At 45.5% G+C, this 17,185-nt stretch overlaps 2 protein-coding genes across 4 annotated transcripts in view; both read right to left on the bottom strand.

The window, feature by feature from the left end:
* Positions 1-141: 141 nt before the first annotated feature.
* Positions 142-9,205, bottom strand: Esam (endothelial cell adhesion molecule). The gene is made up of 7 exons (XM_047519028.1): positions 8,997-9,205; positions 5,378-5,562; positions 4,011-4,212; positions 3,673-3,828; positions 1,586-1,708; positions 1,175-1,301; positions 142-958 (listed from the first exon to the last, which is right to left on the bottom strand). The coding sequence occupies exons 1-7, from the start codon at positions 9,064-9,066 to the stop codon at positions 643-645; spliced, it is 1,179 nt and encodes a 392-aa protein (XP_047374984.1). The 5' UTR covers positions 9,067-9,205; the 3' UTR covers positions 142-642.
* Positions 9,206-13,199: 3,994 nt separating this feature from the next.
* The window catches only part of Msantd2 (Myb/SANT DNA binding domain containing 2), a 32,168-nt gene continuing 28,182 nt past the window's right edge, over positions 13,200-17,185 (bottom strand). For all 3 annotated transcript variants that reach the window (XM_047516873.1, XM_047516872.1, XM_047516874.1), the window contains exon 4: positions 13,200-14,729. In XM_047516873.1, coding sequence (XP_047372829.1) covers positions 13,877-14,729 — 853 coding nt within the window. In that variant the 3' untranslated portion in view covers positions 13,200-13,876. The remainder of the gene's footprint in view (positions 14,730-17,185) is intronic.

The following is a 17,185-nucleotide window of genomic DNA, read 5'->3' on the forward strand; positions in this document are numbered from 1 at the left end:
TGGTTACACGGCCTGGTTAGGGTCCACTTTGCTTTCTCTTGAAACTCAACTTCTGAGAATTCCCAATTGGAAAAAGGATATGTGATCCTTATTTCATACAAACACGGTGTATATTTATTGAAATTTGCAAAATAAAAACAAAAACACACATTTCAAGTTAGTTTTTAAAATGTCTTTCATATTCCCTGTCCCAAAAAATCCAACCAAGACAGCACAACAGGTTATAGCCATGTAGGGAGCTGGAGAGGCAGCAAGGGATGGCATTTGACAGGGGTGGGCTACAAATCATCAGACTAGGGCTTCTTTGACTGGCAGTCTCCTCCTCCAGGGCCCTTGGAGGGTAGCCAATCTCAGCAGCATTCAGCTTGCTTCATAGGAAGAAGTGGGGGTAGGGTGGAGTTTCCCCCAATCCCATTCCAGGTTCACTTCCTCTTTTTTTTTTTTTTTTTTTTTTTCCTTTGACCTCCTTGACATTTGGGTCTTCCTGAGACCCAGTTTTCCTATAGTTAAGAGAGGTAGGAGCAGAGGACTGGACATCTGAAGTGTGGCTACCTTCCCAAGACTCAGGCCTCTGTTAGTACTAAGGGTGACCCTTATAGGAAAGAGAGATACCAGATTGTTTAGTCTTGAGTGACTGGGCCATCACACCAGAGACCCAGCCTGATTCTGGGCAGGTGCCACCATGGGCATAGCACCCATGTGGCTCAGGGTAGAGGAAGAAACCCCACCAGGGGTGAGGGATACTGGCTGAGGGTGGGCCCCCTCTGTCCTGGGCAGTCTCGGTGAAGATAGGGCCTGGCTGGAGAGACTGGGCGTAGGGGTCATTGCACCAGGCCTGGGAGAGGCATGGGATGATCGGAGGGCTCGTGCTGAGGTAACAGAGGAAAGAGTCCCATTCTTAGAGATTGTGTCTGAGCTTTTGGGCCAGGGCAAAGTCCGGGGAGCAGTGGCATCCTCCCTAGTCATCAAAGAAATAATAAGATATCAGAAGCAGAAAGGAAAAGAAGGGGAGCGTTTCTGTTATGTTTTGTCTTTTTATCTCTACAAATGTAGACTTCAACCCTCTTTTCCCTCTCCCATAAAATCTGCCCCCCCCCCTTTTATACAAATAGACTCAAACTTTGTGAGGGAAGTTAGAAGAGCCCCCATCCCTGCAGAGATCAGGGACACTTACTTGATATCATTGGCCAGCTCCTCCGGGGCCTTGCCCCGGCGTTGGTACAAGAGGACCAGCCCAGCAAGCAGCACCAGTCCAACCAGGCTGCCCACAACCGCTCCAGCAATCACAGCAGCCCTGGGTCCTGGAAAAGCCTTGGTGTCAGAAGGAAACACTCATCTGTCCCCTACCCTTCAATTTTACTACCCCACTGCCACCACGCACATTCTTTTTTCCTCTTAGGAGAGAAGGCACTGTCAAGCAGAAAATGGCGGGCCAGTCACTGCACAAACATGTGCACAAACCTTTGATCAGGGTAAGCTTCCTGTCCTGGTCCAATGAAAGGCCTCAGCTAACAGACTTTCTCCCACTTGCAAACCCACTCCCACCATTGACTACTCTTCTTAACCACACTTACCCCTCACTGACCTGTGCTCACTTCCAGAGTAACATTGCACTGGGCGCTGCCCAAAAGATTGCGGGCTTTGCAGACATAGACTCCAGACATGGAAGTGGAAAGGTTGGTGAGGCTTAAAGACCCACGGATGTCATCTGTAGATACAATTTTGCTATCAGTTCAGGGACTTTTTTTTTTTTTCCCCATGTGAAAAAGAAACAAAAAGTCCTGCCCTTTCTCTGCAATGTCCTCTTTGACTCTGGGAGTCTTATCTGTTCCCTGATGGAGGGGAAAGGTGTGACAGCTCCCAGTTGCGGACCAGCTAGTTCAATATCCCTCTCAAATTCTGCTCCTCAGTGCCCCCAACTGATACCTGAAAGGAAGTGATTCACAGAAAAACCCAAACACCGTTTTTACTTTTATTTCTGAAAAGCAATGTGATGAAAGAAAAAGAAGGCTATAAACTAGAAAACCTAGGAACCAGAATAGGCCATGTGGCCTTAAGCAAGTTACTTGAAATCCCCGGGTCCCCATTTCTTCATCTGTAAAATGGGGGTAATATGACCTAGCTGGTGGTGTTGAAAGGATTGTATGAACTGGTTATTATACTAATATTTAGTGACTGCTTATTCTGTGACAAAACTTCTCTAAGTTTTTTACATATACTAACTTACGAAAGTTTCACAACAAACTTATGAGGCAAGCACTACTTAAAAAAAGAAAAAGGCCAGGTTCAGTGGCAAATACCTAGAATTCCAGTGGTTCCAGGGACTGAGGCAAGAGGATTACAAGTTCAAAGCCAGCCCCAGCAACTTAGCAAGACCCTGTCTTTAAATGAAATATTTAAAAAGGGGTTGGAGATATGGCTCTGGATTCAATCCCTGGTACAAAAAAAAAAAAAAAAAAAAAAAAAAGGTTTTTATTATAAAAATAGTCAAGTGAGACTGGAGGTATAGCTCTGTGGTAGAGTACATGCTTAGCATATGTAAAACTGTGGGTTTACTCTCCAGTGTTAAAAAAAAAAATACCCACATACACAATCAAGAAGGTCAAATGAAAAGTAGCAAGAGGGGTAAAATGAGCCAGGTTTAGAAATTAAGTGTGATTCTGTCTGAAAATTAAAAAATAAAAAAATAAGGGTTGCCAGTCTGGAGTTGTAGCTCAGTAGTAGAGTGCTTGCCTAACATACATGTAAGGCCCTGGGTTCTATCCTCCGCACTGAAGAAAGAAAGAGAGAAAAGAAAAGAAAAGCAGGGGCGTTATCAAAATCTACATATCTGTCACCCAGATCAAACAGTTGCTAATATACTACCATACTTATTTTATTCCTCTTTCTCTAAGAAGTTTCTTTTTTGCATTAACATACCTTTTATTTCAATTCAAGAAACAGGAGAGGATCCCAAATTCCAAGCAATTCCCAGTACACAAATTGAAATTTGGAAACATTAAACAAATTGAAGGATTTCCCAAGAGTCACTTGCCAAACCTAAAGAAGTCACTGTTCCTAAACTGTGAGGGAATTGCAGACTATGTTTCTCTAAGAAATTTTAAGTACTTCAGTACACACCTTCAAAAAAATAAGAACATTGTCCCACATAACCACAATACTATTGTCACACTTAAGCAATTAATAATAATTCTCTAAAACCATCTAATACTTCATATAAAAAATGTTACAATTGTCCCTAAAAGATTTTCTATAGCTGGTGTGTTCAAATCAGGGCTACTAATATCCCATTTTACAAGTGAAGAAATAGAAGCACAGAGTTGCATGTGAAAGCACTGGCAGGCCATGTTTTTTTTGTTTTGTTTTGTTTTTATTTTTTGTTTTTTTCCTTTTAACCACTGCACCACATCCCCAACCCTTTTTTGTATTTTATTTAGAGGGCCTTGCTGAATTGATGAGGCTGGCTTTGAACTTGTGATCCTTCTGCCTCAGTCTCTAGAGCTCCTGGGATTACAGGTCATCTTTCCCACCTCCTCTCCTCCTCCCCTTTCCCCTCCTTCTCCTCCTCCCCCTGCCCAGTCCTTTGCAGCATTGCCTCCCCTTTTCACACCAGTCCCCTCTCACCTTTTCCCTTCCCCAGTCATAGTCTCAGTTGTTAAGAAATTCCCTCACCTAAAGCTGGTGCAAAGAAAATCTGGGGGGAAGGGGGTAGCCGCTCCCACTGATATTCAGCAGCAGGCTTACTCCTTGGGGACTGGCAGCTCAGGGTCACATTGGTCCCCACATGGGGCACACCCAGGAGGCGGCAGGATGGAGGAGCTGGAGGAACTGGGGAAGGAGACACAGGTTAAAGCCCACAGCCAAGGGAGCCAGGGATCCTTCCCACCCCATGCCCTTCTGTCACTCCATTGGCCCTACCCCCAAACCTTATACTCAGCCACTTGGGAGAGAGACCCCCTCAACCTCCCTGTGGAGTGGGAGGGATCTGGAAGTGTGTGCTTCTCACTCACCCAGTACTTTGAGCTCTAAGGTCTTGCTGCTGTGGCCTTTGCTTTTGCCTTGGTTGTCTTGCACATTCACAGAACAGCGGTAGGAGCCAGAGTCTTTCTCCTGGAGGCCCTCCAGCCTCAGGGACACATTCCGGGAGGGCATGGAGTAGACCAGGGATGCTCTAGGTTTGCTTGACAAGACCCCATTGATGTAGGCCAACACCTAGGGGCAGTTCACTTCCCGTTGTTATTCCATGATGCATGTGCCCATGGGTCAGTCAGTTCCCCTTCCCCAAACTGGCCTTCACAGGCAGCTCCCCCGCACCCATCCTTCTGAGCTGTACCAACCCCTGTCCACCCATCTCTCTAGCCCCTCTCTCACTGCACCAGGGTCCTTGGGCAGAACAGACCTTATTCCCCCATGTGTTATGTCTTTATCTCCTACTTGGTGTGTTTAGAAAGGTGGCAGAAAGGGAGAAGGGGGGAATAATGTAATAGAGAGTTTGTATAAGGAAACTTAGATTACAGAGTAGATCCAGGTTTTGTAGGGCCTGAAACTTATACAGTTGGAGGGGGGCATCTTTAAGAAAAAAATTTTGTTGTTCTTGTTTTGGTACCAGGGATTGAACCCAAAGGCACTTAACCACTGATCCACATCACCAGTCATTTTAATTTTTTATTTTGAGACACAGTCTCACTAAGTTGATGAGGTTTGGCTTTGAACTTGCAGTACTATTGCCTCAAACTCTGAAACTGCTGGGATTATAGACATGTGCCACAAACCCCAGGCTAAAACTATCTTTAACAAAATAAAACAAGGTCAAATGATTTCTTTAAACATATTTTTCCAGGACTTTGGAAGGCATTCCTGTAAATGGGGGGGCCTTGAAATCTGTTTCATTGTCTTTTGGGTAAACCTGCCTCTGAGTGTAAGTCTTGCATTAAGAAGGAAAAAAGTGAGGATGTGGGAGGAGACTGCCTTTCGCCTCTCCAGGTATAAAGAGGAGTGGGGCAGAGGGTATTTATTTGGGAAGAGAATTTTCCAAAGTATACAGAATGGGAACACAGAAATATGATCAACTTTTAAATAAGCTTCCCCTTCCTCAGTCTCTGCTCCCCTGCTCTACCTCCACCATAACAAAGTAAAATGTATCTGCTATCACAGTGTTTGGGTGCTGGGTGTCTGGGAGAAATTTAGGGAAATGGAAGCCTTTGGGGGCATCTTTAAGATGGAAAAAAAAAAAAAAACCACCACTGAAATTTGTTAGGACACATGCTTCCCCCACCCCCAAATTCCTTCCTCAGCATCCATTCCCTGCCACTCCTCCCAGTCCCCAGATCTTCCCTAGATCAGCAGTTGGGCGCTGCTGGGATGCTTTCCCCCTCACCTGGTTTAAATCCTTCCCTTCTTGTTCCAAGAACCACATCACAACGGGCTCTTCCCATGGTTGGACGGATACCTCGCCTTGAAGAGTGTACCACGCTGGGAGCACCACTTCCGTTCCCTCTGCCACCTGCAGCTTAGTGAGGCCCGGGGGCACGTGCAGCTCCAGCTGGGCTCTGGAGGGGGACGCTGGAGACAGATGGAGGAAGAGTGAGTGCTTAGGACTAGCTCCCTGCTCAGACGGCGGACCCTGCCCCCACGCTGAGGGTAAGGAGGCCTTGCGAATCCGAAGGACTGAATCCATCTCGTCTCTCCACTGGAGGAAGCCTAGAGGAGTACCCAGGACCTCCGACTCAGCGTCCTGCTTCTCCTCACCCATAGTCCGTGGGTTTGTGGTAGGATGGAGACATATTTCTACGAGTTTGTGAATACCCAGAGGCACAAATTCTGAGCACTAGTAAGAGGGATCGAGGATAAGATATCAGGATGGGGGCAGATCTAATTTTGATTCACACCCCAAGTTGTACACCCGCTCCCCCAATTTCCTTGGGCGAGAGACAGGAATAGTGGGGACACTAGTCTGGAACAGCGGGTCTCCTCACTCCTCAACCCATTGGGCAGAGGGGGTTGGGAGGCCGCCGGGTTACTATTAACGCCGCGGTTCCTTCTGAACCTTGGGTTTCGGGACATCGGTTCAGCGCCCACGCCTAACCCAGTGACTACCGTACTCCAGGGCCTCCCGCTCAGTCCCAAGGAGTCTTCCCTAAGAAAACAAGAGAACTGGGTCACAGAAGGCTCTCAAGTGCCCTTTTGGGATCCCGGGGCTCCGGTCGAGTTCTATTGGGTCTCTAGGAATTACAGGTAGGGCGAAGGACAGTCTTCTGACAAGCATTCAAAGCTTCCCCAAAGCATGTGCACAGCATTCAGGGGATGGACTGGGGTGTCTTTTTCACTTACTGGGCTGTCACTTGTAACATGGTGTACAGACACTTGTTCTTTTGCCTTTCAGAGTGGCTATGAAACAGCCGGCCGAGTGCTAAGCCCTTTCTGGGATGAATAATTTTGGACTAGTACCTGGCCAAACCTGAGGACGCTGGAGGTCCTGGTCCTGGACTCTGCTCTTCCCTAGCCACAGCACTCTGCACCGGAGTAGGAGACGCCATCTCCGTGAGGTGAGCTGGTGACCAACCCGCGGGCAGGGGCGGCAGACAGGCCCAGTTCTGTGCCCTTGTAGACAGGACTGAAGTGAAGTCCTCCAACGGCCCGAGAACAGATCCCGGATCCCGCCAGGATGCGCGCCACCCCCACGGCTTCCCTGCTGCACGTCTTTACAGAACCCCCACTCTATTCCTTCGCAGCACCCCCCTTCCTATTTCCTGGCGGGTTCCTGCGGGCTGGGCAGGAAACTTGTGCCCGGTGATAAGGCAGAAGACAATGAAGGGGGGGCCTGTTGGACCGGAGGCACTACAGGAGAAAACAACCCCCGCCTCAAGGAGCTCGACGCCCCACGGGGACCTGGCCCGCCGGTCATTCAGCCGCGGCCGGGGCAGCCCAGGAACCATGGTGGCCACTCTTCCCGACCTTTTTGCAGCACTCGCCGAATAGCCAGAAATGGTTCCTGCCCAGAAACTTGCCTAGGTCCAGGAGAGGTGCGAGCTTCCTTCGCCCCTGGTGCCCCTGAGACCTCCTCCCGGTCCCGCATTTATAATTGCATTTTGCAGAAAGGTAGAGCGAGGTTACAATACACAATGGACACAGTAGAATTCGGACAAATGCTTCCTGTCCTACACCCTTGATCAGAAACCAGGAGCAGGAGAGAGTCACTGGCTTCTCTGCCCCCTGTCCTGGGTGTCTGCTACCCTTTTGGTCCTGAGAGGGAAATGGGGAATGATTGGGTCCCAGTGAAAGGCATTGGAACAGCCCAAGAAAGGGACCTCTCTGGCCGCCTCAGACCAGAATAAGAAAGCAGGCGACGGCCTATGGAGAGTGAAATGGGCCGGCTCCCCAGGGCTACTATTTTTAGTTTCCTTCATTCTCTGAGAAACTCCCCCCACGGACTTCTCACGCCCCAAGGGCAGCAGCGCTGAGCTGAGGAGCGCGTGGAGCCTCAGGGCCTTGTTGAGTGGGGGCTGAGGAGCAGAGTAGTGCCTGCCCCATGCTCCCAGGATCAGAGCCCATTTAACCCTTAAGAGGGCCGCAAGAGCTGGGCAAGGCACAGGGCAACTGGTAGGAGCCTCAAAGCCTTCAGCATGATAAACTGAGGTTCAAAACTAGGATAGATGAGCTGCAGATGGTCCCCAGGATGCCCAGTCTGCAAATATGGATTTTCCTCCCATGCTCCCATGCTTCCCAGAAGGAAGGGGGTTAGGGAAATTGAGAGTGAATGCAGAAAGGAAAGAGGAACTGAGGTTGAAGTTAGGAGGGCAGAGCTGAGGAAGGTAAGGAATTTTAGATCAGGAGGGCAGAAAATCCACCAGGTTTTGGTATGGCTAGGGTGCTATTACAAGACCCATCTGTCTAGGGACCCTGATACTTCATGCCCCAACACCGCTGGCACACACGGCAGGCTTAAAGGGAGGCACAGACAGGAAGGAGCTAGGAGGTCCCCATCATTGGGGTGGAATTTCATTCTACATGCTTCTAGGCCTTATTTGCCCTGGCATCCTCCTGAAATGAGTTAAAGTTGATGCTGCCACCCTTGTGATTCTTGAAAGGTGACAGCAAAAAAGTCTGAGAGGCAGTAAGTGAAATAACTTACAATGGGCTTAGTTCCTCCTGGGTACTTCTCTTCCCAGGTGTAGCACTGGGCCACTTTAGCTCTTGTTTGAAGCTAGTGCTGCTGGAGGCTTTCAACTTCAGCACTTGATTCAAGAGTTTACCTTCCTCTCTGTCACCCTCCTATTTTCCTTGTCCCTTTGGGTCTGGGAAACCATAGGGGTGGTAGACCTGGAGGAGAGTCACAGTTCTCCCAGCATTTGAACCCTTCTCCATTTCCTGTGTCCAAATGACCTCACGGACGTGCCTTTGGGGCACCTCCCTTGATTTCCAGGGCAGGAAACCAGAGGGGACAAGAGGGAGGAACTGGGCTGGGGAATTGATGTGAAGTACGTGTGTCAAGCCTGGGGCCAGGGCATTCCCCTAGCTATCTTTTGAGTCAGCTGTGTGTGTGTGTGTGGTGGGGGGGGGGGTGTCAGAGGGGGACTGGAGTTAAGTCCTTAAGCTCTTTAGTCAGTGTCTCATCTAGCGCCTCAGCTCATCCAGCTCTGCTGAGTTAGAGTGGAAAGTGGAAGAGGGAATGATTCCAATAACTCATCCCAGAGATATCCCAGTCTTGTCTGGAGATGCCCTTATCTGGAGATGCCCTTATCATGCCTGGAGATGCTCCCCTAACAAAACACACACCACACCCAAAACTGGGAGTTGTCCCTGCCTTATGGGGACAGAAAACAGCACCAGCCAGTGATGCTCTAGCCTGAGGGTGGGGGACAATGGAAGGAGGGCAAGAGTCTGAAGTTGGAGTCCTGTCAAACCTGGTTCCTCCTCAGTGCCCAAAGTCCTCCCACAGGGTCGTATTCATCCTATATGTCATCCCAACTCCCCTCTTGGTCCCGAGTTCAACTCACCGAGAGTACTTAGCCCTAGGAACAAAAATCGCAGCAAGGGGGTCGCAGGGGGCCCGGGTAGAAAAACCATGGCCCTCCTTGGACCGAATCAGGGGCGCCAGTTCCAGGATACACCGTCGGACAGGTGCCGAAGCTGTGCGACAAGCCAACAAGCTGGAGCGTGTGCAGGAGCTAGGCCACTGACACCAAAGGCAGTCAGCCCAAGTCTGCTTGTGTGCCGGTGGTGGGGTGGGGACCAACGGCGACAGGGGGCGGGGCATTTAAGGGGGCGGAGAGGTCGTCGTCCTCGTCCTCTCGGGCGGGGCCGCCGGTGACCCGCCGCCAGGGGTGGGGGCGGGGTGGAGGGGGGGGACGCGTCCAGCGCTCAGACTGCGGGATCGGCCTCCGCCCGGGCAAGTCGCAGGCTGGAGTTGGGTAAGTCGTGGTACCCACGGGCCCGTTCGGAGAGGACAGTCCTGAACGATTATTTTGGGTCATACTCTCCTCCTTGGCTGGTGCGGGGTAGGAAGGGTGACTATGAAAGGAGTGAATTTGGGGCACTATCTGAAGTCCAGGAGCCACCCACATCCTGAAAATGTAAAAGCCCTGGGGCTTCAGCTCGAATAACCCGCTTCAACCTTGGGGGTGTCTAAGCTGGAGGAGGGACGAAGCGCGTTCCCCCAAAGCCCTGGGACTGAAGTGTTAAGAGGCAGGAAGGGGCTAGCACTCGGAACCCACACTGCTGCCGGATCCAAACGCTTTTCCAGAGTCAGCCATCCCAGCCAGCAGGAACGGTGAGTCACACCCACTGGCACCCACCTGGCACGCTCCCAGTAGCCTGGGGCTGTCTGGGTGTAAGGCCTGCACCGCACCGTAAGGAGCCAGAGCCTGCGAGTCGACGCGGGGCTGTCTTTGTGGGCAGGAGAAGAGCGACTCTCTGTAGTTCGCAAAGACCCCCCCCCCCAAAACCCACCGCCTGTGCCTCACACCCCAAGCAGAGAAGACTGGTCCAAGGTATCCACAGGAGCTGGGCAGGAAACTGAGGAAACTACGAGTGTTGTTCCCAGCTCCTCAACCCTAGAAGAAACCGCTTATAGGTCTTATTTATAGGTCTTGTGCTGACTGAGGAGCAAAGGGCGGCTGCAGGAAGGTAGGACAAAATTTTCCGTTTCTTCTTTATCCCCCCTTATCTTAGCTGCCTCCCACCCCTGCAGTGAACGGCTCAGGCCTACTCTGATCCTTTAATTCCCAGGACTAGATCTTGTTCGCTGTGAATTTAATTTAACCGCCCCCACCATCATCCCCCCCCCACCATTCAGTCAAAAAGCATCTTTGCGCCCTCTGCTGGCCGCCGCTTCCTCACACCAGGGCATGCACCTGTTATTGTTTCCCGGCCCAGCATTTCAAAAAAAAAAAAAAAAAAAAAGCTACAAACACTGGAACTGAGCTCAAGTCACTGAGCAAAGGAATCACGGAGGGCAGAAGGCATAACCACGGATTTCTGGTGCTGCCCCCTCTTTTATCTTTTATTCCCAGACAACTCTGGGACTAAAAGGTCTACTGAATTCTCTACTCCACACAGTTCTGTCATTTTAACCCACACTGTGCAAGGTCTTTTACTACATAATGTCCTATTGACCCTCTCTGTAGCTTCTTCCTTGTGTGACCTGCCTGGCTCCTCTTCAAATACCTGCTGTGCAGTGGTTTTGAGAAATGCCTATGCAAACACTAAACTGCTCATGCCATCTCTGGAATCTAACAGTTGGCAGCTCAATGGCTACAAAGGCAACAGGAATAGGCAACAGGAGAGTTTCACATGCTTATGCAGGGACCTACCAACTGCAGGGACTGACAAAAGATGGGGGTGGGGCCCTTCGTTTGGTTTTCTTATTCTATCACAGAGATTTTTCTCAGCTTTAGCATACTTTGCAAAGCATCTCTTGTAAACTGCCCTCCTTTGTTTCCAGACCAAGATTATACCACTCAACAAATAAGTAACTCCTTCCAAAAAAGGTAATACAAAGTCTTGGCTGTAACTCTGAAATGCCAAAGCACCTGATCACACGTGTGCTATTAAGTACTACTTAAGATATGGTCTTAATATTCACTCCATGTTAGCTATTCCTTCAGAATTCAGATTTCAAAGAGCTTGCTATGTGGGAAGTAAAGCAGGAACCAAGGATCAGTAAATGTCTCCCTGAAGGAGTAGTCTCTTCAGGGTTTTTACACCAAAGAATTTTCCTGTTTCCTATTCCAACCACTTCTTTCTTCTGACCCTGAGGGAATCAAGTAGTAGAAGGTAGCAGAGCAGTTCCATTACTTGCTTCAAGTTTTTGCCAAGATGTACTTTAGGGTGGACATTGCATTCTGCCCTGGTGTAAAACGAGAATGCTGGCACACAGTATCTGTGCACGACCAGGGAGCTGCTTGCATACAAATGTGTGCAAAAGCTGAATCTAGTTTCATATGTTCTTTCCAATCACACTTTGTCTCAGATCTCCAAAGAATTTTGAGTCTTATATTTGACTATAGCATCTTCATCCTCCTTGAATCAGTTAATATGGCTTAGCTACATCCCCAGCTGTTTTTATTTTTTTGAGACAGGGTCTTGCTAAGTTGTCCAGGCTGACCTCAAAATTTGGTCCTCCTGCCTCTACCTCCTGAGTGGCTGGGAGGCAAGCACCATCACTGCCTGCTTTTTTTTTTTTTTCTTTACAATGCTCAGTTATCTGACAACCTGCTTTCTTCTATTCTAGGCAGTTCTGGCCAAAGACATTGGATACTCTGTATCAGCAAGCTACTTTCTGGCGGCAAGCCTCCGTTTCCCAATGCTTAGCTTTGTCCTCTTTGCACTACCTCCACCCTGACCCATCTCAAGCCAAGTGGAACTCATACTGGATCTGGTCTTTGCCATCTACTCTATGTTGAACAATGCATAGCAATGCTCCAATCTCAGTAATGTTCAGTAGTCTAACACATCTTCACTATATGTTCCTGAAATATTCTGTCCCAGCTAAGTACCTAACAGCAATGGCAAGTAGGATGCAGAAAAAAAAAAATGCATGAAGTATTAATGTTAATTTGGGGATTGGTCATGTGGGGATGCCATGTGGTGCTCCTGATACTAATGCTTTTTTTCTACAGAGCTTAGCACTGAATACTTTGAGATTATTGCTATAAGGTAGACTAAGTCCAAGTCCCAAAGAGCAAACTCATGAGAATTTCTTAAGGCTCCTATCTACATACTCTGCCCAGAGAGAACAGGTGCTACACTCACACATTCTCAGGATATTTATACTCTCCCTGAATTGGCACCTATTTTTAGCAGCTTACATCAGAAAACAGCCAACTCAATAAGCCCAGATTCAAATAACATAAAGCAAAGCTATCCCATTGATTATAAGCTCACTAATCATTAGAAAAATAAATAAGCATGAGGAATCAGAATCAGAATGAGGGATCAGAATGAGAAAATCACTGATTTGAGACTATTCAGGTTATGAGAAAAGAAAGTTTTAAATAAAATGTAATTTTATCTTCAATGGTATAGGAAAACAGGAAGAATCACATCTTACCTGCAGCCCATTTAAAGTACAGCATGAGAGATGTTGAAGAATCAAAGATAAACAACCAATCCAATGAGGTCCTGCCATGAGACCAAAGTGATCCTTGACTACTCTACTAGTAAGCTCTTGTTAGCTAAGAGTACTAACCTCTAAGAGGAGTGGTAGCTGACCCACTGGAAATCTTGAAAAGATCTAAACATGATAGTCATCTTCATAATAGACTGACACCTTACAATTTCTTCTCCTATGGATCACTTTTTAGGGTTTTTTTTGTTTTTTTTTTTTTTATTTCTACTGGGATCCTCCCTTCCCTCTTTTAGACACAGTAAGATGATATCAATTTACCACTCTGTACTCCTTGGGAGGCTTTCCCCTGATTACTGAATATAAATGATGAAGAATGCAAAGTCTATTACAAATTTATGTTCCTAAGGTCAGATAGAACATCCTAGACATTTTTTTTAAAAAAATACAAAATGACATGTCCAATGACCTTTGGTACTCTGACAAGAAATAATGACAGTGGTCAATGGGGAGACATTAAATGAACACTGCTAGTGGATCCTGCTCTGTTTGTTCTGTTCATTATTAGCAGTAAAGCCAGAGCAGTCCCCACTGTAAGTTCGGTCACACTCTAGTACAAAAAGTGCAACTAGTATGCCAAGAGGCCAGGAATTACTTTAATTTTTTTATAAAAAAAAGTTTAAATGGCAACACAACCGTAAAGTTGGTACATCACAGAAACAAAGATCTTTGCAGGCAACACTGATCGGAAATAGCAAAACACTTGGCTGGTGAAAAAAATGAAACTCTAAATTATATACAATAGTAGCTAAAGGTGATATTGAAAAACAGTCTTATTTACTGTGACTCAAGATTTAACTTGCCATTATCTATTGCTTATTTATTCAGGGTTGTAAATAATACTTATATAGAGACATAGAGATGTGTAAAAATGAAACATTGTGAAAAAAATACAATTTTTCAATTTCATATGAAACTCAAAGTATAAGTTTTGTCCAATATGGAATGTACCTACATCTGTTTACATTAGGGCTCTAAAATCCATTTAAAAATTTTTTGTTTTTAAAAAAGAAACAACTGACCCGCCATGCAAGTTCACTATCTTGCTTGCTCAAAATGAGCATTTTTGGGTGGGGTCTGTTTTTTTCTGCCCAATGTCTACTATGATTCCTTAGAAGTTACACTGGCCCAATCCTGGAAAGAGTTCCCATGAAGAGTCTCTGATGGCAGCATCTGGATGAGGGGCAGTCTAGATAACAGGAAGTGAGTAGAGAAGGAGGTAAGAGCCCAAATCCTTATGAAGGATGACATTCAGTTGTTAAATTTTAAGGGATATCCAATGGCTTTTTCCAGGCACTCAACTAAAGAGCCAGCGGAAAGAAAATCCCTCTCTACTTCTACAAATTTGATATAGATGGATTTGGGGGAAACTCCGGGATCCACAATACAGTTCTGAGACAAAAATCCATTAATACCAACCCAATCTTTGCTGAAGGTTTTGGTATTTGCTTGGAAATGTAAAAATAAGCATTGCTGTAGAGTCCTGACCTCAGCAATACCGAGGTAGCAATAGATAATTCGAGTGGGTTCTATTTCCACCTGTAACGAGGCTTGTGCTGAAAGGGTTTCCAGGTCAACCCGGCCCTCTTTTCCTGGATCCAGGGAGTGTCGCTCCATGTGGGGTGAGAGGGGCCTCTCGATACATTCTTCATAGCCAATGGCATAAAGGCCTGGGCTTTTAGGAATGCCTCCTGGCAATAAATATTGAACAACATTCCCACCAGTTGGTTTGGAGTGAGCAATGGGTATCCAGTCAATTTCCATGTGTAGCTCTAGGCACCTAGCTTCACTAATAGTGATCTCTAAAAATTTGTAGTAAACATTTTTCCAGTTCATTTTTTGTACTCGGGTCATAATGATTCGTCCCTCAGGCTTCTCAGAGTTGAAGTATTCCCGAAGTCGCTTGCCAAGGGGCACCTGGGAGCTGATCTCAGCATAATGGTAACGGATATCCTCTTTCCAACGGGTATTATAACCAATTCCGAAAATGGCCAGTTTATTAGAAAGATGAAGCCTTGAAAAGTCTGTCCAGCTCTGAAATAGTTCCCATTTCAACTGTACTGATTCCAAAATCTGTACAATATTTTGCATGATGTCTCGCTTCCTAGAAAGAGAAAGAAAAGTCAAATTCCTCAGGTGTCCAGAACATCACTGTTGAATAGAACTTTCTGTGATGATGGACATGTTCTATATCTGTGCTGTCCTATATGGTAGCTTCTAGAACTTAAGATGTGGTTAATGCAAAAGAGGTATTACATTTTTATTATATTTAATTTAAAATCACATTTATATAGACACATGTGATTAGTGACTACCATGTTGGATAATCACAGTATTGAAATGTAAAAAAAGACCCATTAGAAGTTTCTATAAATTAACAATAAAATGCTTTCCATTTACTTTCTAAAGTCTTGCTATAGTAAAAATTAATAAATATTAATACTTACAGACCCTAGGATTTAAAAAATCCATGGGTCATGATTTTTTTAAAGCGACTGTATAACGCCTATGATGGCCTTCAGATCTAAGTGCTAAAAGAAGGTGAAGGATGCTCTATCCACAAAAGCATCCAGAGTCATTTAAAATAATTAACAACTTAATTTCTAACTTAGAAATTCTGCAAGTTCAATATTTTTGGCCCATGTATGTGAACTGTAGGAAAACAAAATTGTTTATGACTAACCTGATACAAAACTAAAACATTTTTTGTAACAATTAAAAGAACTGCCTAGTTAACACATTAAAATCTGAGAATTCAGATGGAAAAAGTTCACTTAGGCTTATGTTTTAAGAGAGAAAGAGTTAAGAAAATGAACTGATACTGTTCTAGAAAACCCTTTATAGAGGCAAAAATACAGAAGAATTTCAATTTTGACATGTATAGTTAACAGAGTAAGACAGAAAACGCCAGTAAATTCTTGTTTCACAGGCTACTTAATCATATAATTTGTTAACTGATATTTCTTACAATTATACAAACACATAAATATAATGTTTGTTTCTAATAACTTCAATATTGGAAGACAGGTCTATTAGATATAATTTGGTACCAAACTATCATACTCTATATCAGTGACAGATTTAAATACAAAAACACTGAAATGTCATATTCACAATCAAACAGAGGCATGAAAAGTGGATTTATTATCAACTTCTTAGAAGGAGGCTATGTAAGAAGACAAAGTCTTGAGACTTTCCTATTAAATTCTCATGCCTTCCAGGGGAAGAACTTTGAGAACATTCTGGGGAAGCTTCAGATAGCTACTGCCTGTCCCCTGGACTTTCTTTGCAAGATGACAAAGAGCTAATATTCTGTTATCAGCTGCTTCTTGGGACTAAGACTGTCCTGAATTTACTCTCCATCCTTTAGTTTGTCTTGAAAGCTTCTCAAGCATCAGGGTGGCCATCTAGATGAAATCACTACATTCCTGGGAAGTCTACCTCTTCTCAGGGACATGAAGGCACTTGACTATTTTTATAGTATTTGACTGTAGTGCTTATAGGGTTAAGATATTTGTGTGTGGGTCAACACTTTAAAGGGAAACTTTCTTTCATAGCTCCCACTTTTCCTTGTCCTCTTGAAATGACTTATTTTAATCTCAAGACAAGACTCCACTAAGGAATGGGGATGGGGTGCCAAGATGTTTTTGTACATTTTGCTCACAGATGTACCTCAATGCCTGACGTTCAGTAGGCAAAATGTGTTGAACAAATGACATTAGGGGACGTTTCATGAATGAAGGATGATGTATTATACTTCAGGTATTATCAGCTAGTTCAGCTAATCCCACATATACCTAGAGAGAACAAAACTCCATTGCTCAATTATAGTTATTTTATTCAGCACTGTCATAGCCCTACATTACTAATGCTATAGTCAGACACTGCAAAGAACAGTTCTGAGGAAACTATTGCACTGGGAAATAATGGCCCAATAGAAAGCTCTTCAGAATCTCCCCTCGCCCCAACTAAGCTGAACCCAGAGAAAGGGCAGCACAGGCTAGAGATTTCCACAGCTTGTCAGTTTCCTGCCCTGCTAACCTGAGCCAAGCTGATCTGAGCACAAGGCTCATATCAATCTCAAAGAGAGAGCATGCCATGAAAATTAGACCCCGTTATTTAAACAGTTCCTGGAAAATGTGTTACATTTAAGTTACAACCACCAGAAAAGTTCATGGTTTGAAGTTGGTGATACCAATTCTGTGAAGTTTGAGTCTATACCTAGTTACATCAACTTCTTTTAGAGAAGAAAGATTTGAAGATATGGACTCCCAATAAGAAATGGTTTTAAATGTACGGATTTGCATCATATACTTTTTGAGTACCAGAATAATGGTTATGATTTTAGGAAACACGTCTGATCCATGAATGCTCGCCCTCTCCCCAGACCTAAAATCAGATGACACTGGGAATTCTTTGATTCCAAAGAAATACTCTGAAAAAGAAATGAGTTTCTGCAAAAGGGTAATGATGGTGATGGTGGTAATGGTGATAATGGTGGTTTGTTATGAAACTGTTTTTATTGTACTGTTTGTTATCCAGCAGTCCTTTTTATCTTGC

The sequence above is a fragment of the Sciurus carolinensis genome, chromosome 11, assembly GCF_902686445.1.
Source record: "Sciurus carolinensis chromosome 11, mSciCar1.2, whole genome shotgun sequence".
NCBI classification, from domain to species: Eukaryota; Metazoa; Chordata; class Mammalia; order Rodentia; family Sciuridae; genus Sciurus; species Sciurus carolinensis.